The 27,348-nt window shown below is 45.8% G+C and overlaps 1 protein-coding gene across 7 annotated transcripts in view; it reads left to right on the top strand.

The window, feature by feature from the left end:
• Positions 1-26,641, top strand: part of OSBPL10 (oxysterol binding protein like 10) — a 328,443-nt gene extending 301,802 nt beyond the window's left edge. For 6 of the 7 annotated variants that reach the window (XM_073023669.1, XM_073023668.1, XM_008009363.3 and 3 more), the window contains 5 exons: positions 5,578-6,058; positions 17,977-18,163; positions 20,120-20,302; positions 23,271-23,424; positions 25,352-26,641. In XM_073023669.1, the coding sequence (XP_072879770.1) occupies positions 5,578-6,058; positions 17,977-18,163; positions 20,120-20,302; positions 23,271-23,424; positions 25,352-25,396 (1,050 nt within the window). In that variant the 3' untranslated portion in view covers positions 25,397-26,641. The other variant, XM_008009360.3, reaches the window with a different exon arrangement.
• The last annotated feature ends 707 nt before the right edge of the window (positions 26,642-27,348 follow it).

Genomic DNA, 27,348 nt, shown 5'->3' with positions numbered 1-27,348 from the left:
TATAAAACCACCAGATCTCATGAGATTTACTCACTATTAATGAGAACAGCATAAGAAAGACCCACCCCCTTGATTTAATTACCTCCCACTGGGTTCCTCCCACGACACGTGGGTATTGTGGGAGTTACAATTCAAAATGAAATTTGGGTGGGGACACAGCCAAACCATATCATACATGTATGTTTATTTTTCGATTAACCATTTTAGAGTATGTTGCAGACATCATGACAGTTCTTCCCTACCCCTTTAGTGAGTATCTTTTAAGACTAAGGACATTATAATATACATTTGTCACATTGGGAAATGTAACATTGAGGCAATATTATTTCATATTCAGCCCATGGTAAATTTTCCCAAATTGCCCCAATCATGTCCTTTATGGCTATTTTTTAAAACTCCAGAATCCAACCCAGATTATGTTGCATTTGGTCATTATGGTGTCTCTAGTCTCCTTTAGCCTAGAAAATTCCCCTCCTTTTTCCCTTTCATGGCAGTGATACTGAAGAGTTCAAGTCAGGTTTTCTTTGCTTTCATTTTTTTTTTTTTCCCAGACTATTCCTCAGTTTGGATTTTTTTTTTCCCCCTCTCATAGTTAAGAGTCAGACTAAACAATTCAGGCAGTAATAATTGGCAGAAGTTGCTGAGCAGAGCCTCTTTTTTTCCTTTTGGTAAAGAGAAGAGGAAGATGCCTTCATACAAGTGATTTCATTCCTTCTGGCTCCTTTGGAGCCTTTGAAGGCCCATCCTGGAGGTCGTCCAGCCACATTCTTTTTGGCCCCAGAGGTGTCTTAGGAGATCCAGTAGAGTGTGGGACAGACCGGTTTGGAGTCTACTCATTCATTAGACATTTAGAGTGTACTTCTGATACGTCAGTCTCTGGTTCCTTACCCCTCAAAACATGTTCCTGAAATAAGCTAGATTCCATGTAAGCTGGCTTCAGCCCAGAAGTTGGTATGTTATGTGAATATTCTCATGTTCCTCGAGAGAAGCAGCAGCTGAAAACTTGGCTGGATATATTCAGAAGAATTAAAAGCATGGTGAGTGAGAATCTGCATTTAAAAATATGGGTAACTTCAATGTGTCAAAGGAAACAAAAGTGTCTCTCGTGCAGTTCATCTGTTTGTCTTGTTTTTTGCTAGGTACTAAGGGGTCAGGTGTCTGTCCACTACAGTTTTGAAACGTGTGCATTAATAAAAGCAAAAAAGCCTTGCAGGTGGAGATATGTGTGAGGTGTAGAGGATGGGAAAGAGGGGTTGTTGCTTTAGCCTTGGAAGCAGAAACAGTCAGAAAAAGCTTCACAGAGGAGAGAGCTACTTGAGCTGATGAACTTTTTGTCATATAGACAGGGCAGGAGAAAGGGCCGAAAAAGGGAGTGTGTGTGTGAGGGGAGATTTGTGCAGGGAGGGATGGGGGCAGTCAGTCAGGATATTGTGTGAGACCAGAGGAAGGTGGGGGCTTTATCTCTTACAGAGATTTTAGAAAGATGACTCTGGCTGTGGTGTGGAGGAGAGTTGGAGGTATGACAGGAGGCTGGACATCCAGTTCAGGAGCCACACCTCCTATGCCTTTCCTTCATTGCAACGATCTCCCTTCCATTTATGATGTTGATGATAGTGTTTGGAATGGTGGATTTTCTTGCTATGTTGGGAAGAGTGAAATGGCCTTAGAAGGTGGGGCTCATGTCCCACAGTCTTGCCCGTTCTATCTCCTTTGCTCACTTCTTTTAAAAAAATTATTGTTATTATTATTTGTAGTGATGGGTTCTCACTGTGTTGCCCAGGCTAGTCTTAAACTCTTGGCCTCAAGTGATCCTCCTGCCTCGGCCTCCTAAATTCTTGGGATTACAGGCATGAAGCACCATGCTTGGCCCTTCCCCCTCTTCTTAATCCATGACAGCAGCTGGGGTGGCTCAGACATCCTAACTGTCTCCCTTGTCCACTGAGAGAAGATGTTCTTGTTAACCAGAAGCAGGTAATCGTGATATGTCATGGGGTAATGACAGGGACTTGGAGGTGGCAGCTGGGAGCCTGAGGTTCCCTGCTGGCTCAGCCACTGGGTGGCCCAGGCATAGTGCCCTCACCTGTGGCACCAGGGCATTGCCCGAAATCATCTTGAAGGCTGCCTTTTGGTTCTGACATTCCATGACTCAGGGTTCCAAGCAGAGTTCTTTTTCTTATTTATTTACTTACTTATTTATTTTTAATCCTTCAGCTTCTGAGTTCAGAAATGCTGACTAAATTGGGGGAAATATCTTAAATTCTTCTCCTTTTCAAAAGTACATAACTAGAGAGTAAACATTGTATCGATTTTCCTTGTTAACTTTAATCTTGGGTACAAACATGAGGATTCTTGTCCAGAGGTGGAATTATTGCCACAGAAGCCCCATTGCCATAGAGTGGGGAAAAAGACACGAGCCGAGGTTACGAAATTATCTTTGTTTGAAGTTATACCCGTCAGGGCTGATGGCCTCCGTGTATATTTCTGTCCTTCCCCTCCCCTGGCCTGCCTTCTGATCACAGGGCCCCTTGGACCTGGGAAGGGAGAGAGCAGGAGGTGGAGTCACTTGGGGAAGGGATGCAGATGCAGACATTTGTTGGCAGCCTGTCCTTTGTCATTGATTTGGCTTCATTAAGGGATTTCCAGGCTGCTGAAATTCACACTCTGCAACCTGTGCACCCTAGCTGGGTGGAGTTCATAGGGGAGGCCCTGGGTGATTCTGGGGCAGAAGAGGGAAGTGTGGTGAGTATCTGGGGGTCAATTACTGTGCTATTGGACAGCTATGTGGTGGGAGAACACAGCAGCCTGACCCCAGTGAAGCCTCATTGGAAGAGCAGCCCCCAGAGAGCACAGTGATGGCTGCTGAATGTCGACCTGTCCCCACGAAAAAGGCGTAGGAAGTCATAGAGGTGGCATCTGAAGGCTATTCCAAGCTAAATGCTTTTCTTGGCCGGATGAGATCCTAGGACAGCCAGATTCTCAATTTTTTCAAGTCGTGGATTAAAGAAAATTAGGAAACCTCCATTGGTTTGCATAGTTGTGTTTTTAAATAATGTTTCTTCTTTGTGTGTATTATAAAAGCAAAGCAGAAAGATACTCAGAAAAAAAGAGTGTTGAAATCACTCAGTTCTATCACCCAGACAGACATGTTAACGTTTTGAGTGTTTTTATGATTCTTGGATTGTATTACATATTCAATTTTACATCTGGCTGCTTTTTTATTTAGCACAGGTACATTTTCTCCTGACATACTTTTTAAATGAAAGATAGAAAAGCATTAAAGGAGATCCACCAAGCTTTACCTCTCTAGCAGATGGGGTTTTTTCTAGTTTCCTCTGAAATTTCTGTACTTTGCTGTTCTCATGTCTGCCTGTCTCTCTCTGGACATCTGTATTAGTCCCTTGAGTGTCGCTGTGACAGAATGAGACTGAGTAGTTTTTAAGAAAAGTACATTTATTTAACTCGCAGTTCTGCAGACTGGGAAGTTTAAGAGCATAGTGTCACATCTGGCTGGCTTCTGGTGAGGGCCATGCACTGGGTCAAAACGTGGCAGAAAAGGGAGTGGGTGTGTGCAGAGATCACGTGGGAAGCACAAGGGTCTAGGAAGCCAAAGTCGCTTCTAGAACAGCATGCTCTTGCGGTCCCTAATTCAGTCCTGAGAGAGTGAGAACTCGCTCCTGAAGGAAGGCATTAATCTCTTCATAAGGGATCTGCTCCCATTACCTACACACCTTCTGCCAGTCCCCACCTGCTAACACTGACACATTGGGGAGCAAATTGCAACACACATTTGGGAGGGGACAAACTCAAACCACAGCGGCGTCTCTTCTCCCTTCCATCATATCCAAGCCATTTGCAGGGAACGGGGTTGGAATCCTGAGGTAGAGTCAGGGTTACAGATCTATGAGCCTGTGTGATATTTGTGGTCCGTGATCATACAGCCTCCCAAGTGTTTTCATAGGAATGAAGGACTGCAGAAAGGAAGGACAGAATTCATTATGTAAAGAGAGATTGTATACCAGCCCCATGGTGTTGGTCAACTCACTGGAACCCGGCGTGTTGCCTGCATGGCCCAGCAGATCTGGGCTAGCTTTCCAGTTTCAAAATCCTTTGAGTCCACGTAAGGAGGAGCAGGATGAGATGCTCCGGGTTAAAGCTGGCTGTGTGTTGCAGCTAAGTGGGTGGATTATTAATACCCGATAACTCTTTGGGAGGCCGAGGTGGGTGGATGGCTTGAACTCAGGAGTTCACGATGAGCCTGGGCAACATGATGAGACCCTGTCTCTACTAAAATAAAAAAAATTAGCTGGGTGTGGTGGCAGGTGCCTGTAGTCCCAGCTACTCAGGAGGCTGAGGCAGGAGAATCGCTTGAACCCATGAGGTAGAGGTTGCAGTGAGCTGAGATTGCGCCACTGCACTCCAGCCTGGGTGACAGAAGGCTGGAGTGCAGTGTCTCAAAACAAACAAAAAAACAAATACTCGATATTTGTTTTAAGTTATTTTAAGATCACTCTAGGACAGTGAAAAATGGACTTTCTCTTCTTTAAAAAGCAGCAACGGTAATGAGTTATGGGCTTCTCAGTTTCAGAATACCTTCAGTTGCTTTAAGTGACTTAAAGCAAATGATCAAGTAATCATTGGGTTACAGACATTTGGAGTTGTAGAGCCCCCTGAGTGACCACCTGGATCCACTTTGGATCAATGAGGAGTCTCTGTCTTATCTCTACCAGAGTTATCCGGGCCCCTACAAGGTTTCTGTCTTCAGTCATGGTGCCATTAACAAACGTAGGGGTAGCCACTCTGCCAGTCCTTTAGCAGCAGATTCTGTATGTTAAGTGCCAGCCTGCTTTGTAACTTCCACTGAACTTCCACTGGTTTCTCCTGGATCAGCCTTGAGGACCGACCTTCACAGATGGAATCACCATGGCCCCTCTTCTGTGCGGCAGCTCTGTGGACATTTGCCTGCTGATGGGCCTGCCCCCTCCCGGAGCTGGGCCCTTTCCACAGTCCTACCCTTCCTCGGTCATGGTGGGGCTTGTACACCATTCTTCTACCGAGGCCTCCCAATGCACACTGACTGTCATTGGTCCTGGTCTGTCTTGGACCCCCTATGAAGTGGCACCAACAAACCCCAGCATCCATGTTTGTGGGAACACATTGATTGCCGTCTCCCCTACCTCCGCCCCCGCCGCCCCACTTGTTCGTGCCTGATGGCAGGGGGAATACAGAAAAGCCCTTCGAGGCTGTTTTCTTCACATCCCTAAATAATGGAGAGCTAGAGGAGAGATGGCAGTGGAGACTGGGACAGAGACTATTGTGTTAGCCCAGGTAAGCAAGGAAGAAAATCACTCAGAACAGTCTTGTTGACAAAGCTGGGCTCCCATTGATTCCACTGCCACTTCTCATTTCTTTGATATTGTTTCCCTTGATTTGTCATTTGTGCACAAGTCAAAACAGACTGCTCCCTGGCTGGAGATGTTAGGAATTTGCTTGACAGTGGTTGCAGCCTTTACTTTTCTTTTCAGCTTTTCCATGTAATCCCAGGGATTCCTGTCTGACTTTGTGTCCTTCCAAATGCAGGTGGTGCTTCCCACCTTTATCCTGGAGAAGCGATCTTTGCTGGAGATGTATGCAGATTTTATGGCGCACCCAGATCTACTGCTGGCCATCACCGCTGGGGCCACACCAGAGGAGAGAGTCATTTGCTTCGTGGAGTATTATCTCACAGCCTTTCACGAGGGCCGCAAGGGTGCTTTAGCCAAGAAGCCCTACAACCCCATCATAGGCGAGACATTTCACTGCTCCTGGGAAGTTCCCAAGGACAGGCTCAAGCCTAAGAGGACTGCTCCCCGCTCTCCTGCTGGCTGTCATGAACACCCAATGGCCGATGACCCTTCCAAAAGCTACAAACTAAGGTTTGTGGCTGAGCAAGTGTCCCATCACCCACCCATCTCCTGCTTCTACTGTGAGTGCAAGGAGAAGAGACTGTGCGTCAACACTCATGTATGGACCAAAAGCAAGTTCATGGGCATGTCCGTGGGGGTCTCTATGATAGGGGAAGGTAAGCCATGTCGTGTGTTGGAGTTTGGCTCTTACACAGTGACATTTCTATACCTGGTAGATGATTGATAATTTTGTGTGTGGAGTTTTTTTTTGTTGTTGTTTTTAACTTGTTTTGGAATTAGAGGGTGGGTGGTAAAAGGGATAGGTTTTGTTATTTGGGGACAAGGTCTGGTAATTTCCCAGTGGGGCCAAGGTAATGGATAGCTGCCTGACAGCCGCCCACCTGGACCTTCGCACCTGGACCTTCCCGTGCTGTGCATGTGCATGCGCATCTTACAGGTACGTTTTTCTTTCAGCTTTGCATGAATATAAGAGTTGGCCTCCAAATCTGTGAAAACACATTTTATTCATCCTCACTGGTGTTCTGGCTCACAGACAATGAGGATAATCATGCTGCCTATTCAAAATCTGCTCATAAAAATTCCCAAGACAAATCTTTCGACTCTATGCTAGAAATTCTGAAGAAAGAATATAGTATAATCACGCCACTGGTGGATCACGCATTCTTATTTTAGCAAATAGCTGTGAATGAAGTTTATTCATTGTTTGAAGAAACCTATAATAATCCTTGTTAAATTCAAGCGTCTGTGTTACTGGTTCTTCCAACTTTTTTTTGAGTCACAAATCTCTTCAAGGCTCTAAGGCTGTGATTCTCTTCCTAGAAAAAAAGAATCGAACTCCAAATTTGTCTTTGAGTTTCAAAGAGTACATGGCTCCTTAGAAGCCCTTCCAAAACCCCATGAGATAAGGGCACCTTTCATTCCCTTAGCACATTTTTATCGAGCACCTGCTGGATGCTTGACATTGCCTTAGGAGCTGTGGCTACTTGAGTAAACAAAACAGACCAAAAAAGCTGTGTTCTTATGATGCTTCTATTCTCCTTCTTTCTCATGGGGAAATGAAATAAGTAAATAAAATTGATTGTGTGGTTAAGTTGAAGAACGATAAGTGTTATAGAGAAACATAAAGCAGGTAGGGGTCTGGGGAAGATGAGGGAGAGGGCAGTTGAACTTTCAGATGAGCTGGCCAGTGGGAAGGCCTCACTAAGGTGTTCTTTGAGCAAAGACCCCAAGTGGGCAAAGAGCTGGCAAGGCAAGCCTTATAGATCACGGGGAAAGAGTTTGTGTGCAGAAAGAATGAGGCAGAGGCCTAGAGGTAAAATGTCCCCGGCATGGGGATGGAGACAGGAAGCCCATGTGACTGGAGCAGGGTGAACAGGGGCAGGTGGAGGTCAGGGTGGTGATGGTGGCCAGAATATGTAGGACCTCATGGGCTATTACTAAGGACACTGGCTCTTACAGTGAGGGAGCCAGGAAGCCACTGGCACTTTTGAGCCAGAGAATACCAGGCTCAATCTCACAGTTCAGCAAGACTGCTCCAGCCATTCGTTGAAAACAGACCCTGACAGGGGTAATGGTGGAAACAAGGAGACTAGGGAGGAGTTTGTGAGAATAACTAAGCAGGTGATGATGGTGGCTTGGACCAGGTGGAAAATAGTGGAGGAAGTACAAGTAGTGGAGTAGTAAGGATCTGGATGGGTTCTAAAGTTAGAGCCAAGAGGATTTGCCTCTGGATGGGATGTGGAGTGTGAGAGAAAGTGTTGCCAAGGTTTTCACCTGAGCACCTAGAAGGATGGACTAGCTGTTAACTGAGATGGGAAGACTGAGGGCTGGGTATTGGGCTACTTTGAAGGGAGAGTATGGGAACTCAGGGCGGTTGTTAGGGTTTGGTCATTGAAGGGAGTGCTAGAGTAGGCAATTGTGTATGCAAGCTGGAGTTTCATAGGGAGGGTCCTGGCTGAGATAAAATATTTAAGGCCTTGAGACTAATGTGACTGCTGAGTGAGCACTGATTTCTGAAGCATTAAGCAGCATTAAGAGGTCCACAAGATGAACGGCCAGCCGAGGAGACTGATGAGGGGTGGCCAGAGAAGTAGACTGAATGGAATGGGAGAAGGTGCTCCCTGCAAGGCAAGTGAAGAAGGGCTTCAAACTGCGAGAGTGATCAATTGCATCACGTGATACCTGGTTACTTCAGTAAGATGAGAACTGAGAAGTGATCATGGATTTTGGATCATGAAGGTCACTCGTGACCTTGACAGCAGTTGTCAGTGGAGTAGCACTAGTGAAAATCTGACTAGAATAAAGTCAAGAGAGAAGGAAGGAGAGGAATTGGGGACTGTAAATGTAGACAATTCTTCCTTATTTAGGGTTTGCACGCAATGGTTCTATTTAGGAAAATACCCACTCTTGGGTTCCGCTTCTCTGTTAGGTTTACACCCCAAAGTGCCGTCCCCCTTGCGTAGATAAGACGGCAACTCCAGAGTGCCCATAGATGCACTCAGCATTCATGTCGGGCCTTCACCGGGGTCTTCCTTGCACACAGGTCTAGTAATCAGCCAGCTTCTGCTGCACTCCTCACACCTTCCTCTCAAGGATCAATCAGGATCAAGAAGTTCACCAATGAGACATTCGTTAGTTTGTGCAGAAGGCCAGGGACACACCTGTCACCAGGATGATCTTGGGCCACCCAGTTTAGCCTTTTCCACAATTCAGATGGAGGTGGGTTGTATCTGTGGGGGAAAGAAGTAAAAATACATCTATCTTTAGATAAACCTCATCAATAATATCTTAGGTTATCTTCTGTGAGAGTGCAGTATTGCAACTATTTTCCAATTAGAAAAGTCCCAATTTATGACTGGGTTGTCTGGCTTTTCCTGCTGTTGACAAGGAGAGAGGGATGCCAGAAGTCGTCTCTCTTCTTAAAGAGGAGCTGTTACCAGTGATGACTGGACCATGAAATCTTGTAGCTGAAAGGGCATTTGTCCACCATATGCTCCAGGGTTTCCAGCTGTGCTGTAGAGAATCCCAGGCTCCGTAGAGGGGCACAGGGAGTGAGTGGTGAGGCTGGTCTTCTTCCCAAGTCCACTCCAGCCTGAGCATCTCCATCCATCCTTACCTGTTTACCAGATGGACTTCCCTATACAAGTTTATTTCCAAAAGGATTCTGTTGCTTCAGAATGCTCAGTAGACCTTGGATGAGTCCAGCTATCCTCATTTCACAGATGAGGAGCCCGAGAGGGGCAGCTTGCCTAGGAAACCATGCATAATTCACAACAATATCTATCCTGCCCTCAGCACAAGCCGTTGAAGGGGGATGCAGGGCAGCTGCTGGGGTCTCCTTGAGTCAGGGGCCATTTCTCAGCTCATCTCTGACCTGTGGATGAGATACCAGTATCTGAGGAGGTTCAGGCAGCCGCCTGAGTTCACAAGCCCAGGAAGAGCAGAGGAGCAGGGTTGAGCAGCAGGCGGTGGGCCAGGGAAGGGGGACCTGGTCAAGGGGGGTTAGAGCCTTACATGGACACAGCCAGGGCTGTTGAGGCCTCTCTCTGACACTGAGAAAACTTGATTCAAGTGTGTTTCTTGTGGGGGCGGGGGGCAGGGCCAGAGGAACAAGAGGTATTTCCTCACCGGCCTCTCTTCTGACCCCAGTGACTGCTTGTTCTCCTGAACTCTGCCTTCTCCTTGGATGGAGCGACAGGGAGCTGCCACCATGCAGCACTGTTTGGGTTAAAGCCCCCTGGCAGGTTTCAAAAAGTGTGTCTCAGCCCAGACTGGGGACTCTTGAAATTGCATGAACTGAGAGCTCTGGTTAGAATACGCGGGTAGCTCTTCCTGTTGAAAGCAGAGAGAAGATTGCCAAGGACTCCCCTGTGGGAGGAGCTGTTCACATTGATTTTTATACTTGAGTTTGTAATAAGAAATGGGAGCAACATTAATCTTGATTTTGACTTATCCGGGGCTCTGTGTTTTCGTAGGTTGCTTTAGGCTTGCCTCATGCTATGAGGTTTATATTGGTAAAAAAATCTTTTCCTTTTCTTAAAAACAAAAATTGGTATTCAGGAGACTCGTCTCATTCTATTTAATTTTATTCCTTATTCTAAATTTCCCACATAATAAATATTTTGAAGATGAAATATGTTTGTTTGCTAGAGAAGGTAGAGAAGGCAGTTCACACTTTGTATTTATGTCCCGTATGCGAGATGACTCCTTACACATTTTCTACAGATAGTATTTTAAACATGTTTACCTCCTTATCTGTAACAGTGGTGGCTTGAATAAATCTGTCATTTACCCATTCACTTATCCATTCATCCGTTTATTTGTTAAGTGATTGGCACCATCCTTAATGCCAGAGATGCAACAGAGGCCACAGCACACAGATTCCGGGCCCCCGGGAGCTCATGCTCCGACAGGAGGGCCAGAGAGAAGACAAGACATGTGCGTGAAGTCCTCAGTGTGATAGATGAGTGACACTAAGACAAAGTAGGAAGGAGGAGAGAGAGTGAAGCTAGGGCAGGGAGGTTGCAGTTTTCCCTAATGTGGACCTCAACAAGATAGAGCAGCTGAGGAAGGGCCTGAAGCAGGTTGAAGAAGGGGTCTTCTAGGCAAAAAAGAACAGCAAGTGGGAAGGCCCCAAGTTGGGAGCGAGTGGCTGGGGTGTTTTGAGGACAGCCAGGGGCCACAGCGTCTGCAGCAGAGTGAGTGGGTGGCCGGGAAGAGAGGAAATAAGGCCAGAGAGGAGAGGCCACATTTTGGGGTCTGATTTTGGGGACCTGGAAGGACTTTGCCATTTGCTCTGAGATGGCAGTCGCTGGAGGGTAGACATGATTTTAGCAGCATCCGTGTTGGCTGAGTGAAGAATAGGCTGAAGGCGGAAGTGGAGAGGGCCCAGTGCAAAGATAGAAGTAGAGAGGGAAGTTGTTTCTTATTTCTCTTCTTCCCCCACCCCCCTCCCACACACACGCATGCACACATGCACACACACGCGCACATACACACAATTTGAATCTGTGATTAGTCAGAGTCAGTGCTTGGTGAATAGAATGCCTTTTGTCTGGGGATTTCCCTGCACTTGCTGCTTGTCAAGGCATGGTCAAGCCAGATTCTTAAATTGAAGTAGAGGGTCAATGCCTCAGTCTGTGAGCCCCTAATTCTTGCCGTTAGACAAATATATGGATATTTTTGAAAAGGTAGATTTGCAAATCCATTGTTAGTGATTTAGGGAATTCTTTACAGAAACACCGTCTCTCCCTTCAGGATCCTTCCTTCCCTGCCAAATAGTAGTCACTGTTCCCCTGTCTCCGACCACCAGCAGTGGGCTCCAACAAGGAGGTGGGTGTGCAGTGGTGTCACGTGTGTGATTGTGTTTTAAAGCTGGTTATTCTCCCTTCCCCACACAATGTGTTCATCTTTCCCTTCTTCCCTCTACACAGCGTGTTCATCATCTTCGTCTTCCCTCTGCTTCCCTGCACCCTCGTCCTTTCTGTCTCCCTCTGGTGTCTCTAGCCCTTTCACTTAAACCGCACCATCAACAGGGCATCCCTCAGCCCAGCACAGCACGTGGCCTCCTTTCATTACCTTTGCAACTGAACTTGAGAGAGTGTTGAGGTCCTTTTAGCCCTCTGTCCCCTGAACTAACCGACATCTTTACTCTGTCTTACTGTTGGCCGTTGTTGAATGTCTGTGTCTCCACAGGGTAGGCCTGTGAGGTCTCAAGATCGTAGCTCCTCTGTTACTCATAGGCAGCAGGCAGGGACTGGAGCCCTTGATTCACTTTACCCAGCCCAGGACCACAGTGTCGTGTGAGAAGCCGTGGAACACCCTCTCCTGAGGCCCTCAGATGCAGCCTGCCGATGAAGCAGAATTAGAATTTGCTGCTTATTTTCCTAACTGCTTGAAAATTCCACTCAGAACTTCTCAATAGCGTGCTGAGTTCAGAAAGAAGATTCTGGAGAGAGACTGTGAAAGGCCTCTCCTGGACATGGCTCTTCCTGGCCACTCACCTGATGTTCTCCTGCTGTGGGTGGGCCTGGGCAGGGCTGGGGGACCCTTGGCTCGTTCTGGTGAGACCTTGAGTTTGCCTAAGTCCTTTCAGTAGCCATATCCCCTTATCTTTTGTATGAATTAAAATGTGTCCTCTGTAACGCAGGATCTGATTTTTCACACAGACGATTTCTGAGAATCTCCAAACTTTGAAGCAGAAGGTTCTGGCTCCCACACTCAGAGCTCCTTTGACTGGGGGAAGGCAGGAGGTCAGATAGTTTCCCTTCCCTTGCATATTTCCTGCACATTCCATGAATTTGTTGATTGGGTGTAAATAATGCTTTTTCCATCTCCTCATTATAAAAATGAGATCTTACATGGGTCCACTTGAAATTGTAAATGTAACTATGTGGGCTTATCTCTTAAATCATGGCCTTTGGGCTGTGGCATATTTGACTGTAATGAAATGCTATTATGAAGTGCTTCATTATGCCCTGAATTCACTCAGGTTGACCCCAGAGACTGCACCGCTTTCTCCCATCCTCTCGTTTCTATTGCTCTGACAGTGAGAGCTGACACCGTTCAGTCAACCTAAGACTTCTGTCCATGGTGTGGGATGCTCACCCCTCCCAACCCTGCACCACTGTGGAGCTGAGGGGTGTTCAGCCGCTCTTTGCAGCCCACTTCCCTCAGAATGCCTGAATCAATGCCTAGTAAATGGTACAGGCTCTTAATTGAGTCTGTGGGGAAAGACAGTTCTAATGAGAGGAAGTGACATGACTGCCACTGGGCTCGTGAGTGCCGATGCTGCCGGGTCTGCAAACACACTTCCCAGAGTTCCTTCTGTGACTCTGCTTTCCAGAATCCATGTCCCAGATGAATATTTTGGTTCCTCAGATTGAGATTGGGAACAAAATTATTTTAAGTTTATCAGTTTGAAAATCTTAATGCTTTGCCTTTATGTTTAGTGGTGAATCAATTTGTGGAATTTCAAATGAAGATTTCCCAGCCTGAGGACTAATCATGCATGGAAGGATTGATTATTTGATGTTTTTTTAAAGCTTTTCTTAGCTGTTAGGCCAAATGAAGAAGTAATTTATATTTGTGATCCCATTTGTAAGTCTAATTTTAATATAGTCTTTTATTCATGTTGAGAGATTTTTTTTTTTTTTAATGTAACCCTGCAAAAAAAGAGTGAGTACTAAGAAGGCATAATTGCAGGTGATTTAATGAATGAACACACATTTATGGATTTTCAGAAAAAAAGCCAACGGCATGTGGTCTAGCCAGTGCCTTCTAATCAGTTTAGCTCTGAGGCTCACTGACCTCCCCCAGGACTTGGGGGAAAATTTACCTTGATTTGGGAGAGATTTTTCTGAAGACAAATGGAAGGAGGATGCTATCTCTTATGCAAAGTGCTACGTTAGAGAAAGTCTGCCCTGTGTCTCTTCCGTCCCTCACAGGCATAGCCCATTGGAAGACGTTGTAGTTTCCTCTTTATTGCCAGGTGGCGAAACCCACAGAGAGGGCCGCTTTAAAGAATGAGGAGTAATTAAGACATAAAACCTTCAGGATTTTGGCAGTGTGCCATACTGCAGTGCTGTTAGCTGAGTTTAGAATCGCCTTCTCCATCTTTACCACAGCCGTGGGAGGTACAGATACCACTGTCTCTGCGTCACAGATGAGGAAACTGAGGCACAGAGAAGTTAAGATTGCCAGGCTGGTGGGTGATGGAGGACTTGGAATGACCCTCTAAGATTTCACCCAGGTCTTAAAAAAGCTGTGGCATATTCTCCATGAAAAACCACGGTGAAGAAAATCTCAGCTGTACAATCCTCCCTTACTACAAAGTTGATATTTCTGAATGAGACTAGGAATACCAGCCAGCCGAGTTTGTGGCTGTTGTGTGTTCCCAGTCTGTAGAGGTTTCCTGCTAGACGTGCAAGCGGTGGGAGTCCCCCAGGTATCCCAGTTAAGGACATGAAGGGTGAACCACAAAATAGGAAGGCCGTAGACATCAGGGACGAGGTTATGATGCCAGGGAGACATACTGCTGGCCTGGAAGGATTTTACTACCAAGTAGAGATGCTCCTTGGCTTATGACGGGGTTATGTCCCAATAAGCCCATCCGAAGGTGAAAATATCCTAAGTTGAAACTACATTTAATATACCTAGCCTAGCAACATCCTCGCTTAACCCAGCCTACCTGAAACGTGCTCAGAACCCTTACATGAGCCTGCCATTGGGCAGAATCAACTGGCAGCACAGCACACTGGAGAGGATGGGTTGTGTCCTAGTCCATTTGCATTGCTATAAAGGAATACCTGAGAGAAAAGAGGTTCATCTGACTCACAGTTCAGCAGGCTGTACAAAAAGCATGGCACTAGCATCTGCTTCTGACGAGGGCCTCAGGCTACATCCACTCGTGGTGGATGAGGAAGGGGAACCCCTGAGTGGGGGTCACATGGCAAGAGCAGAAGCAAGGTGGGGGAGGTGCCAGGCTCTTTTCCATTTATTTATTTATTTGAGACAGGGTCTCACTCTGTTGTCCAGGCTGAAGTGCAGTGACGTGACCATGGCTCACTGCAGCCTCGACTTCCCAGGTTCAAGTAATCCTCCTATCTTAACCTCCCAAGTAGCTGGGACTACAGGTGCTCACCACCATGCCCAGCTAATTTTTTTTTTAAATTTTTTTGTAGAAACAAGGTTTCGTCATGTTGCCCAGGCTGGTCTCAAACTCCTGGGCTCAAGCCATCTTCCTACCTCCACCTCCCAAAGTGCTGGGATTACAGGAGTGAGCCACTGCACAGGCCTAGCCTCTCTTTGACAACTAGGTCTCAGGGGAGCTCTTGCAAGAACTAGTAATGCGAGCACTCACTCATTACTGCTAGGCTGGCCATAAGTCATTAATGAGAGATTCCTCCCCATGACCAGAACACCTCTCACGAGGCCCCACCTCCAACATTGGGGATCAAATTTCAACATGAGGTTTGGAGGGGGTCAAATATCCAAACTATATAGGAGGTTGTTTATACTCACTTTGGGAGGTAGAGGCAGGAGGATCACTTGAGCCCAAGAGTTCAAGACCAGCTTGGGCAACATAGGGAGACCTTGTCTCTACAAATAATTTTTTTTTTTAATTAGTCAGGCGTGGTGGTGCATGCTTGTAGTCCCAGCTACTCAGGAGGATTGCTTGAGTCCAGGAGGTCAAGGCTGCAGTGAGCCATGATTGCGCCATCGCACTTCAGCCTGAGTGACTGAGTGGGACCCTGTCTCCAAAAAAGAAAAAGCGCCTCACTGCTGCTGCCTGGCATTACAGGAGAGTGTCATCCCACATATCACTAGCCTGGGAAAAGACCAAAATTCAAAGCACGGTTTCTATTGAACACTTACTGCTTTGGCACCATTGTAAGGTCAAAACATTGCAAGTTGAACCATAGTAAGTTGGGGGCTATCTTAGTCCATTAGTGCTGTGGGGAGGGTGGTGGTGGACCGTCTCCTCTGAGGCCTTGAAGGCATGGTGAATGGTAGCCTTCTCCACAGGGTCCAGGGGCCTCTCTCAGCTGCCACCGTTTCCAAGTCTCTGAGGATACAGCTGGCACCCAAGGAACCAGGGTCTTGGGAGATAAAACTTGAGTAGAAAGGGATATTTGAGGTGACCTCTCTCTCTCCCACTTTCCCTGGTTGTTGGTCGAGAAGAACCAAGTATTGATCTGTGTTTGACATTGGCTGCAATTTTCCACCTGCTTTAGGCTGTCTTCTCAACCCAATTCAAAGAAGTCAGATACAACTGTAGGCTTTGAACAAAACACAGTGTCAGACTTGGCCATTCTCCTCCAGGGGTCCTGATCAGAAACTATCAGGATTGAAACACCAATGTCTAATTCTCCTCAGAACACAACACTCCTCCCTTAACTGCTTGGATGGGACAGGGCCTCCAGGGTCATCTTGGATGCTCTTCTCTCTAAAATGCAGAAGGAAGAATGAGTAACAGTGAGAGCAAGGGGTGGTCTGGGCTTTACTTATAGCAAGATCAGTTTAGTCAAGAGAGCTCCAGCAAGCTGGAGCAGAGAAGAGGGGAGAAGGCCCGTCTGTTCTGATATGCAGTGTATTTGGTGTAGTGGACTTATGCTATTTGTGGATTTGCATTAAATGTATTCAATTATGTTCCCAGCCAGAGAGAGAGGATGTAAATGCTGCTGTGGTACCTGCCCTCCAGTCCAGCCCACATGATCTGCTTCTCCTGGGTACCTGCATGTGTCCATGTGTCTGAGGATCCCTCACACTGGGAGGGATTGAGGCCCCGAAACACGTATAGCATGTCAACTTGGGTTTTCAGAACCAGCCAAGTATTTCATGGATTGGGAAAACTGACTTTAATGGACTTAACTGAGAGCTGAGAGTGATGTTGCTGGTTCAGACAAGCCTAGTGTGTCCTAAATACCGTAGTGCATGGGCAATTAGGGGAATTCTCCAGGGTAAATTGAACTATAGTCGAACACATCTTAGTATTGGCTTTAGGAACTAAGAGCAGTCATGACTCCTCTGTACAAATTAACCCCATCTCTCCTCAGACTCCCCTGGCAAGCTCATCTGTACTAAAAGAAACTTGCCCTCCCTCCCCATCCCCCTCCTTCTCTCTCTCCCTATCCTCCTGGTGTTCTGGTTCTCTCTCTCTCTTTCTCTCTCCTTCCCTGCCTCCCCTATGCAAATTCTAGCTCTAAGTGATTTAGATGCGTTTCTAGCCTAAGAGGGAAGTACCAAACGGCTGAATTACTTAACCTCTCCTAAAAGTTTGTTTCCTCATTCTTATTAAAACGATAATCATTGCCAAATAGGGCCGTTGTGAGCTGAAGAAGATAGTTCATATGGAGCTCCCAGGAATGTCTGGCAGCTGGAAAGTGCTCTCATGTGGGAGCCATTGACCCCACTCTTCACTCTTTCCAGTGGAGGACTGGAAGCCCAGGAAGGTGCCGTCACTAACCACCTCTGGTCTTCTACCCTCCTAAGACTCAGAGTGCTTTTGACAAGGCTCAGAGCAGCCCTAGAGCGAGGCCTGCGGTGAGCTGGAGTGGAGCTGAGAATGTGCATCTCTAGGGAGCCAAGTGCCAGAGTATTGGATGGGAGACTGAGAGGTACCTTGTGGAGACGTGATCTTAAGAGAGCTGTAGTGCTGGGTCTCAGAGCCTCTGCCAGTCTGTATAGGGCCTCTGTATACAACTCTGCAGCAGTCCTGGGAGCTTCTATACTTTGGGGGTGGTCTTTAAGGACTTGATGAAGACTGTGGCCCTGTTCCCTTCCCTAGAAAAATGAACAAACCCACCTAATTCTGCATTGCTTCAAGAGGAATAAGGCCTTTGCCACTTTGGGTTGTAGGTTGGAGAACCCCTCCTCTGGAGGTGAGTGGGCAGTAAGTGTTAGATTCCCACTCCTGGCAGGTGTCTTTCCCGAGGTTGCTGACAGCAGCTGTACAGCCTGATTTCTCTATTTTTGTGAGAAACATTGAGGTTGTCTCTGTAGCTCTCGGGATAAAGGCAGAACTCTTCCTAGAAGTTTAAAAGACAAGGTCTGGCCCCTGCTGACTTGGTCATCCTCCAAACCTATACATACCATCTCTCTTCTGCATGTGGGCCCTCTTCCCAGCCTCTTCACACTTACCAGGCTCCTTCCTACCCCAGGGTCTTTGCACATGCTTTCCCCCCTGCCCAGAACACTCTTCCTTCCCCTGTTCATTTTCTTAGGGAAACCTTCCCTTACCAGGTGAGTTTCTCCTCTTGGAGGCCTCCATTGTGCTGGCCACCTTGCCCTCCTACCTTTATCACTGTTACAATTTTGTGTTCGTTTGGTGACTAATGACCACCTTTCTGTTCTGCTCTCTGAGGGCAGAAAGTGGGTCTGTCTTACTCACTGCTGTATTCTCAGTGCCTTTCACACAGTAGAGCCCACGGTGAACGAGCAGCTCACCTCTGCAGAGGTGGGAGATGTGACATCTGTGCAAGAGGCTCTGTGGTTTCCCGTCTTCATTTCTTCTGATCCCCCGTGCCCTCTTGGTGTTTTTGCATGGCTAACTCTCCCTCCTCTCTCCCTGGAGGTGTGTTGAGGCTCCTGGAACACGGGGAGGAGTACGTATTCACCCTGCCTAGTGCCTACGCCCGGTCCATTCTCACCATCCCATGGGTGGAGCTCGGAGGAAAAGTCAGCATCAACTGTGCCAAGACTGGGTACTCAGCGACGGTGATATTCCACACAAAGCCTTTCTATGGAGGGAAAGTCCACAGGTAGGAGCTGGCCGGAGAGGCTCTGGCTTTGTCTTAACACGATGCCCTGAGTTTCCTTTCACCATTAGAAGACTGAGTTTCAGTAATGGGATGAGTTGAAAATCAAGATAAAATTGTTAAGATCTGTTCCAAAAGAGATGCCTTTTCCCTACCTTACATGGCAGTTTTTTGAAGTCCTCCCCACTCTAAACTTAAGGTTAAATCTTTGGTGACGCATTTGCAGAGCAGACACCAGAGAATAAAAGCACTTCTGTTTGTTGGAATAAACTCTCCCTTCTGAAGCCACAGTTTATTGCTTTGCTCTAAAGTGATTGAATCTTTGAACCCAGACATAGCCAGACAGTTCCCATTTCACATTAGTTGGCTACACTGTCCTCAATTCTGTGTCGTGTATCCATGAGGTCAGGATCCTTTCTTTCTTTTGAAAAACTTGGGAAGCCCAAGTCTAAGTCATTGAAGGAGAGGTCTGCTGTTTGAGGAAGCACACAATTGTTTTTATTGCTGCAGCTATAAAAAAATTCCTCTTTCAGCACAGCTCTACTGCATAAGCAAGATATACTATACAAACAAGCTTCCATCTTTGCCCATTTTCTTGGAAAGCATTATTCTGCATGGCATTAGTGTGAGTGTGTCAGTGTCACAGGGGCATGTGGACACCCTTGGGGGCACCTGGAACCAGCACACACCAGCTCGTGAGAACTGATTTGTGTGTACTTCACGTTCAATGCTATCATGTTAGTGTTGAAATCAGCCATGATGGGCACCACAGAAATTGGCAAATGGTACAAATCAGGTGTTTTCCCTTTTGGAGATCCAGTTGCTAAATATTTACCAGCATGCCACTAACACCTTTCTACTGTGTGCAACCCAGAAGATGCCTCATACCTGCCTGTGAGCCTCTGCCTTGCTGACTGTTTTTAGGCTCAAGGAGAAAGCCTCCCAGTCTGTTTGAAAACTCTAAATTTGGCCTGAGCTGGGCCTTAAGGGAAAGGGGAGTTTAGACCCTACACGTGGCTGCTTTGGGGCAGGTGTCCCCGTTTCTTCGTTGTTCCTTCAACTGCGCAGAAAGCTCAGTGGTGGAGAGGGAGCTGGGAGTCTGCTTTCACTGGGAATTCCCACAGGCAAGGCAGGTGAAAGAGAGGTCACAAATCTCCACAAAGGCCCTCTAAAGGAGAGGTTGAAGTCATTCCTCAGAGCCACTACTGTGAGTAGGAAGGTATTGATTGAGACTGAGACTCTAGGTTTTGCTCAGCCTTCATTCAGGGGATGTGTGGATGCTGGAGTGGATATTTCTCTCCTTTTCCAACGCAAGCTCTGTTGGGATTGTGGGCAACCATGTTTGACCCCATACAAAATAGACCTGATTTAAGGATTGAAAAGCTCACCCTACACTCTTACACTCTTTTTAGGGTTAAAATGTAGCATTATTAGATGCTATTTTGGAGAAGAGAGAGTATATGCTATTTTGTTTTCCTTTTTTTAAAAAATTTTTTGCATAAGTTATTGGGGTACAGATGGTATTTGGTTACATGAGTAAGTTCTTTAGTGGTGATTTGGGAGATTTTGGTGCACCCATCACCCAAGCTATAGATACTGCACCGTATTTGTAGTCTTTTATCTCTCGTCCCCTTCCCACGTATTTTGTTTTTCATGAATTGCCTGATTTTCATCCCAGTGATAGCTTATACAATATAACTATTGTGTGTTTATTACAATTAAGAAATTAGCATTGCTGTATTACTATTAACTAATCTATAGACTTTTTTTCCAGTGATGCTTGCTTTTGCTGTTCAAGGATATTAGATCATCTTTTAAGAGCTAGTCTTTGAGCAAAGCTCCAAAAACAATCCCTCCTTCCCATTCTTGATTTTAAAAAAATCTCTATAGATGGGTGTACCTTTGAAGTCTCTGTTTTTATCATTTTGCAAAGTGTGTTCATTTGACTCATTAATTCAGGGTTACCGCAGAAGTGAAGCACAACCCAACCAACACCATTGTTTGTAAAGCCCACGGGGAATGGAATGGTACTTTAGAGTTCACCTACAGCAATGGAGAAACCAAAGTCATCGACACAACCACACTGCCAGTGTATCCCAAGAAGATCAGACCTCTCGAGAAGCAGGGGCCTATGGAGTCCAGGTGAGAACTGGGCTATGTCTTCCTCTCCAGCTTAGTCATGCTGGGCACTTGACTCAAGGGACAGAGAAGAAAGAAGACTTTGAAAGCTTAGCGACTGGACACAGGCCAGGAATCATGTTCTCCTGGCTTCTTGAGATATTTTAGTTTTCTACTGTGTGTCACTTAGGAGCAGAACCTTTGAGCTTTCAGTTAAGTCATTCTGCGGTCATGGGGTAGGGTGTGAGGATAGACTTCAGCAGACTTTTACTGCTTGTCTTGCAAAAGTTTGTCAACTGATCTGTTGCTTAATTGTAAAGGTAAATACAGAGAGTTGATAGTAATCAAAGAACTGCACAGTGAGTCAATGAGATACTATTTTTCTTGCCAGATTAACAATGTTATTAAAAAAAAAATTAAATGCTGGGAAAGGTGTAGTAAAACTGATACTCTATACCCTGTCCTTCTAGTAGGAGTGTGTGCAGTTTAGCTGCATGGATCAGTAGCTTTCAATTCATTAATCCACTTCAATCTCGTGTTCTACTTCTAAGAATCTGTTCTCAGGACAAACTCTTAGATTCAGAAAAAATTTGAACAACATAAAATGGTTTGTTCTTTGTTTAAAGAAAACTAAGCAACAAAAGAAAGAGAAATCACCTGTCTAATATTTGGAAACTGGTTAAGTAAATTATGAAGTATCCATTCAATTCATATATCTATTCTGTGGCTATGGTATGAATATAATGTAGCCACTTAATGTGATGTTTATGCAGGCACAGAAGCAGAATATCCTTGGAATATGCCAGTTTTATTTTTTAATGTAGGACATCAGCAAACTGGCCTGTGGGCCAAATCCAACCTGAGGCTGATTCTGTAAATAAAGTTTTATTGGAACACAGCCATGATCATTCATTTACATATGGCTTATGGCTGCTTTCCTGCTGCAATGGCTGAGTTAGGTAGTTACAACCAAGACCATATGGCTTGCAAAGCCTAAGATGTTTACTCTCTGGCCCTCTACAGAAAATGTTTGCCAACCGCTGCTCTAATCTAAAAGCATACACTCTTTAGAAATACGATGTAGGGTTAAAATGAAATTACAAATGATTTTCTGAAAGCTTTACTATTATTACAAGAATTTGTAACCAAATAGAAACAGTTCTTATAAGTGGAAACAAAGCAGGGATACCACAGTATGTATAAATAATACATTATATTAATAACTGGGTTTAATGGAAACAGAGCTTCAGTATCCCTGGAACCTTTGCTTCGTTGTAGATGTAGTGCACTCTTGCTTGTTAATCAGTGTATTTGAGGACAGTGAGCACAGCCTTTCTCTGTGTCTAACTGGAGAGCTTGGACTCTTACCAGTTGTCTTTTTCAGTCCATCCTGTTGGGCAGCAGTAGCAGGACAAGGGAAAGACTGCAATGAGGGAAGAAACCCATCCCCTTGCCACACTGCCTCTGATGAAGCGTTCCCAGAATGGGGAAAGCTGTGGTTCATATCATAACATGACTGTTGTTTCTGATCTGGCTGTTGAGAACAAAACTATGATCACCTGCTACTTTTCCTCCAGGGATATCAGAGTAGTTTAGCTACTCCTTATTAAGACTCTTTGTTGCTTGTTAGCCTATGGGAACTATGGGATTTCTTCTGTTGGCATCTGCACCCCCAGGAGGTGCTGCTGGCTGTCCCTAGTTCACCGGCAGCCCCATCCGCCTGTCCTCAGCCTGACCATGCCAGCATTCAAGCCTTCCTGCTGCTCAGCCCTTGCTGGGGAAAGGGTTAAGGACACCTGCTGTAGATGTGCTCCCTGGCCCAGGCCTAATGATGGGCATTCACTGGCCCCTGGGTGAAGAGGCCTCGTTTTCTAGAAGTCAGGGAGGGAATCTCCACCACCTGGCATTCTGACAGTTCCGTGTCTGTGAAATCTGACCTTCTGGTGCATTTAAGTGAGGAAGTGCCTAGGTGGTGGTGTCCTGATTTATCATGGTTCCTTTCCTTTCTCCCCAGAACAGAGTGTGTCTGAATACAGGCTGGTCCCAAGGACGTCCTGAGGAGGAAAGCTGTGTGTAAAGCATAAGCCAAATACAAAGTAGTGTTAAACACTAGCTACTTTCCTTTTATCTTGTCCCACTGTCAAAGTGCTTTTTTTGCCAAGTAATCAGCCTTGATTGATGTAAACCAATCAAGCTCCCCTTTTATTTTGCTCATTTCCTGGGGTTTCCTCCTGCCATGCCAGGTTAGGAAGGTCAAGGTCATCTGAGTGTCCAAAGAGCAGCTGGGCTGAAGAGGGGTAGTGAACTGAGCAGCCTGGCCTCACTACCATTAGGCTGCGTTCTACAACGAATGCAGGAAGCAGAGAAGTGGCTTTGTGTAGACATGTGGGGAGAAGAGAGATCCCGCACTATAAGCATGCACACACAAATACCCACACACCACACATGCATCAGTCTCTAACCCCTAATTCTAGGTTCCCTTGTGGGAAAGCAGGTCTTGTTCTGATTTACCAGTGTGCTGTCCTTGGGCAAGTCACCTAACCTTATGGAGACCTTAAATTTTCTCCTCTGTGACATGGAGATAAGAATCTACCATCTATAATATATCATTGGGTTGCTGTGAGGATTAAATAGGTTTATGTATGTAAAATGCTTAGAAATATGGCAAATGCCATACATGCCTGCTATCGTTGTTTGTAGTAGTAGCAGAATGCCTAGTACTCCTCCTCTTAGATTTGATTTCCAGAAACTCCAGGCCCTGAGAAAGGCATGCTGCCTGGTACAAGTGGAGAGTAGAAACAGCACAGAGGTGGAGCTGGGTAGCCCTGGGTTCACATCCAGGCTCTTGGGGTCTTTGAGGTGTCTGGGATGAGCTACCCCAGAGAGGGCTCGCCTGGATGCCCCTTGCTGCTCTGGCTGCTCCTGGCAGAGTTCTGTTAGCTTGCAGCCAGCTGGCCTGGCTGATTGTTTCCTCTCCTCCACCCATCCCCAGGAACCTCTGGCGGGAGGTGACCCGATACCTGCGGCTGGGGGACATTGACGCAGCCACCGAGCAGAAGCGGCACCTGGAGGAGAGGCAACGGGTAGAGGAACGGAAGCGCGAGAACCTCCGCACACCATGGAAGCCCAAATATTTTATCCAGGAGGTAACTCTGCTGTCTGTCATTGGGCCCTTGCCCAGGAGAGAACTTGTCCTGAGAGGGTAGATGGGTTTTTCTTGCTGACCCCCCAGATTGGATAAATGCCAGCCAGGGGCAGGGATAGACTGGGGCATCTCGGTTCTGACTCCAGCTTTGGATCAGGCTTCAGGACAGGTTTTCTGCCACAATATTCATGAAACCTTCTGGAAGGCAGAACTGAGCAACTGACACTTCCCCTCCAGTATCCCTATGTCAGAAAAGCATGTCAGCCTGCCTGCGAGGGCACGGAATGGGACTGCAGACTGGATACTGTTCTATTTTTAAAAAGAAAACCATCATGGCCCCTGTTACATCATCTTTAGTAACAAACTAGTTGTGGAGTGCCTCACAGCCCATCTCCACACCTGGGTGGGCTGGAGCCCTCACTGATGAAGAATTGCCTTTCAGAGCTTTGCCTCCTGTGGGCCACAAGGGCTAGTCATGCAGGGGAAGGCCAGCCTGAGTCCTGTGCCTAAAATGCTGCTGCTGTCACCTGCAAATGTGACACTGGAAGCTAGAAATAATATCTGGGCAAGTGGGCAGGGCACTGTGTGCCCAGCTGAAGCCTTTATGCTCTTGAAGTTGTGGAGGGATTGGGAAGCACTCTGAGAACAGAGTTGGACATTATGAAAATGTAGGAGCCACGTGTCTTAAAGCAAGCCCACAGGAACCCAGCAACATCAATGGGCAGCAGGCCGGTGAGGACTGGGGCAGATGCCACTCATCTCCCGGTGATAACAGGTTGTCTAGTTGTTCATGAGGAGCCAGAAATCTGAATTTTTATGAGAAATCTCATATTTGCATGGTCAAAGAATTAAAAAAAATTAAACACCAGGAGCCAATCAAAATGTATCTATGGGCTTTCTTTAGCCTAGGTGCTGCTAACCCCTGACTTCTGCTACAAAGAGGGATTATTCTGTCTACATACAAGGCTCTTGAGAAGTGAGTTGGGGCAACATAGTAGGTTAACTGGGGTAGATTCATGTTAAGAGCAGGGAGCCACCACTGTTCTCCCCAGAGTCAGAAACCGTGGGCTGTGGAGTGAAGGAGATTTCAAGGTTGGATTCTGGTTCAGACAGGAAAGCTGCCTGGAGAAGACTCTGCCTTTATGGGTCACTGAGTGGGGACCCTGTGTGGGAGCCCTGCCCAGGTGAGGTAAAACCTCGAAAGATCCTTCTGTGAGGTGGATCCCTTTTCTCTTGAGAGAGCTAGTAGCTTGAGAGAGCTAGTTTGTCTGACTTTTGTGGAAGGTTGTGCATTAAACAGCAACAACAACGAAAAAAACATTCACAGTTCTTCCTGGGTTTAAAAGCCAGTATGTCTATAACAGAAGGGGTGGGGACATGTAAGGAATGAGAGTCATCTGAACACCAGCACAGTTATTCAGTATAGCACCTTCTAGTCATAACTAGATGGTATGTATTAATACCATTTTAATTCTTGCCTTTTTCCCACTTGATATTTGATTGGCCTGTGCTGATTTGTTTGTGACTACTGCCTGCTGGAGAAAGCCTTTGTTGGGTGTTCCCGTGTGGGCTGGTGGGCTGGAAGTCACTTCCCTTGCCTTTTCTTTCCCCTGGCCATTCATCTAGCTACTCTGTTTTCTCTTGTCCCACTGTCAAAGGGCTTTTCTTTGGTCAAGTAATCAGCCTTGATGGAAGCCAACCAAGCTTCCCTTCATGGGGTTTCCTCCTGCCATGCCAGGGTGGGAAGGTCAAGGTCATCTAGGTCTCTGAAGAGCAGCTGGGCTGAGGAGGGGTACTGAGGCCAGCAGCCTGGCCTGTGTGTGAGGTATTAAGACAGGGCAGACACAGACTGGCTGCAGTTATCCTTGCTTCCCCCTTTCCCTGTTGAGAGGTCTCCATGTAATAATGCCTCCTTTCTTCTCTTGCAGGGTGATGGCTGGGTATACTTCAATCCCCTCTGGAAGGCACACTGATGGGATGGAGGTGCAGAGCTTTCCCGTATAGCCCTGTTTTTGTAGGAATATTAAAGTAGTAGAGTATCAGGGTTTTGTTGGCATTCACTGAGACCTTGTATTAGAATCCAAGAAATGATAACAGAGAAATTATTTACTATGAAAAGTGCACCCCCACACTCTGCTAGAGGAATGAATTTATTCAAGAGCCATTTGGGGCATGTGTATGTACATACTGTATATGTTCACACACATGCACTATGTACACATCTGCTGAGTATAATTACACATGTAAATACTGCACTCACCAAGGTTAAAGGTTAAAGTGCGTAAACATAAGCTCCTTTTTATCAATGAAGTTTGAAGTTTTCTATTTTTCACTTTGCCAAAAATGTTTTACACTCACAAAGATATTCTCACTTAGTCAACTCCTGTCAAAATGAAGGTGAACTGGCATGGCCTAATCACTGTCCATATAGGAGAAAGTGGCTCATTCCTGGTAGAAGTATGGTTGGCTATCATTTCAAAATTATTGTGATTCTCACCTTCCTCTCCACCTCAGTGTTTTGTCTGTCCTTGCCCAAGAAAGATAAGCAACTATTTCCTGTTGGATGGGGGTTGGCAGGAAGCTGTTAAAGATTTATGCCAGAGCCTTGCAGGATGGAGCACGTCTGGGACAACTAAGAGCCAAGGCCCACCAAGGAGTTTTCCACCCATCTCTCATGGTCACAGCGCTAGTCATACATTTTTGAGAAGTTGCTTCTTTTACATCAGAAAACCAGTCAATCATATGGAGACTTCTATTGTGATGAAAAAGGGCTTTAGAAGTTAAATACACCCATGCACATGAAAACATGCACAACCACAGCCTCAATCTTGTATTTAGTTTGGGGAAAGAGAAGAGAATCTCCTGTGGATTATTTTTTTCCTCAAGTGTACCTCTCTGGTTAACCCAAACTCTGCAAGAAAGCACTGTGATTAAAACATACATAACGCCTGCAAAATATTCCATGGTTTCAGTTAAATTTCAATCTTTACACATGAGGTCAAAGGAGTGACCAAAATACAAAGCAAGGAAAAAATGAAATACCCGGTTTTTGCTGAATGCTTAATTTATTTTTTACTGTGCCACTTCAATATTTATAAAATCCAGATAGCATGAATGCTTCTCTGTAGTAATACTAATTTTGTGCCTTTTGTCTGCTTTCTTAAGACCAGTTGTTCACACTTTGTAGATATTAGACAAATATATTTCGATTGAATACATATCTGTGTCTGTGTTTTATTTTCAGGGATTCAACAGTTCTATTAGATTGGTGGCTCTAAGTGAGCTCAAATTTTCCTGGTTAGATATTTTTAATTATTGATATGAAGAGCAATCATATCTATATCGAAAAAAGTATTTAACACATTAAAAAATCTACCAGATAAACATTTATGAATATTTTCTGATAAGTCCTATAAGAACATTTAACTCCTACCCAGTGAGTGTTGTTTCACGAAAACAGTCACGGCCAGAAGTCATAAAGGAAGCCTACACAGGTCCACAGTCTGTAAAGCATCTGGGTGAATCAAGTACCTGGAACCATCTTATTTCTGACAGAGAAAGTGGAATAAATGCTATTTTGAGAAAAAGAAGAAAACTCAATGAGACTGAAAAGTAATCACTATGTTGTTGGATTTTTCCAGTCTGACTACAAAGCATATACCATCTGGAAGGTAAAACATGGAGAGGGCTCACTTTTCTTTTGGGGCTGGGGGTACATTTAAAATTGTGAAATGTTACATATCAGGAGATTTACATAAAACATATGTACAACTCCAAGAATAATTATGAATACCCTTGTAGCCACTGCTTAAGCAAAGAAACCTGTTTACCAGTACCTTAAAAGCCACTATTGTGCACCTATACAATTTTATCCCTCTCCATGCCTTCCTGGAGTTACCATTCCCTTATGGGTTTTTTTTTTGTT

This window comes from Chlorocebus sabaeus, chromosome 15, assembly GCF_047675955.1.
Source record: "Chlorocebus sabaeus isolate Y175 chromosome 15, mChlSab1.0.hap1, whole genome shotgun sequence".
NCBI lineage: Eukaryota > Metazoa > Chordata > Mammalia > Primates > Cercopithecidae > Chlorocebus > Chlorocebus sabaeus.
Note: the sequence above shows the minus strand (reverse complement) of the source record. Positions and strands in the feature narration are given on the sequence as shown.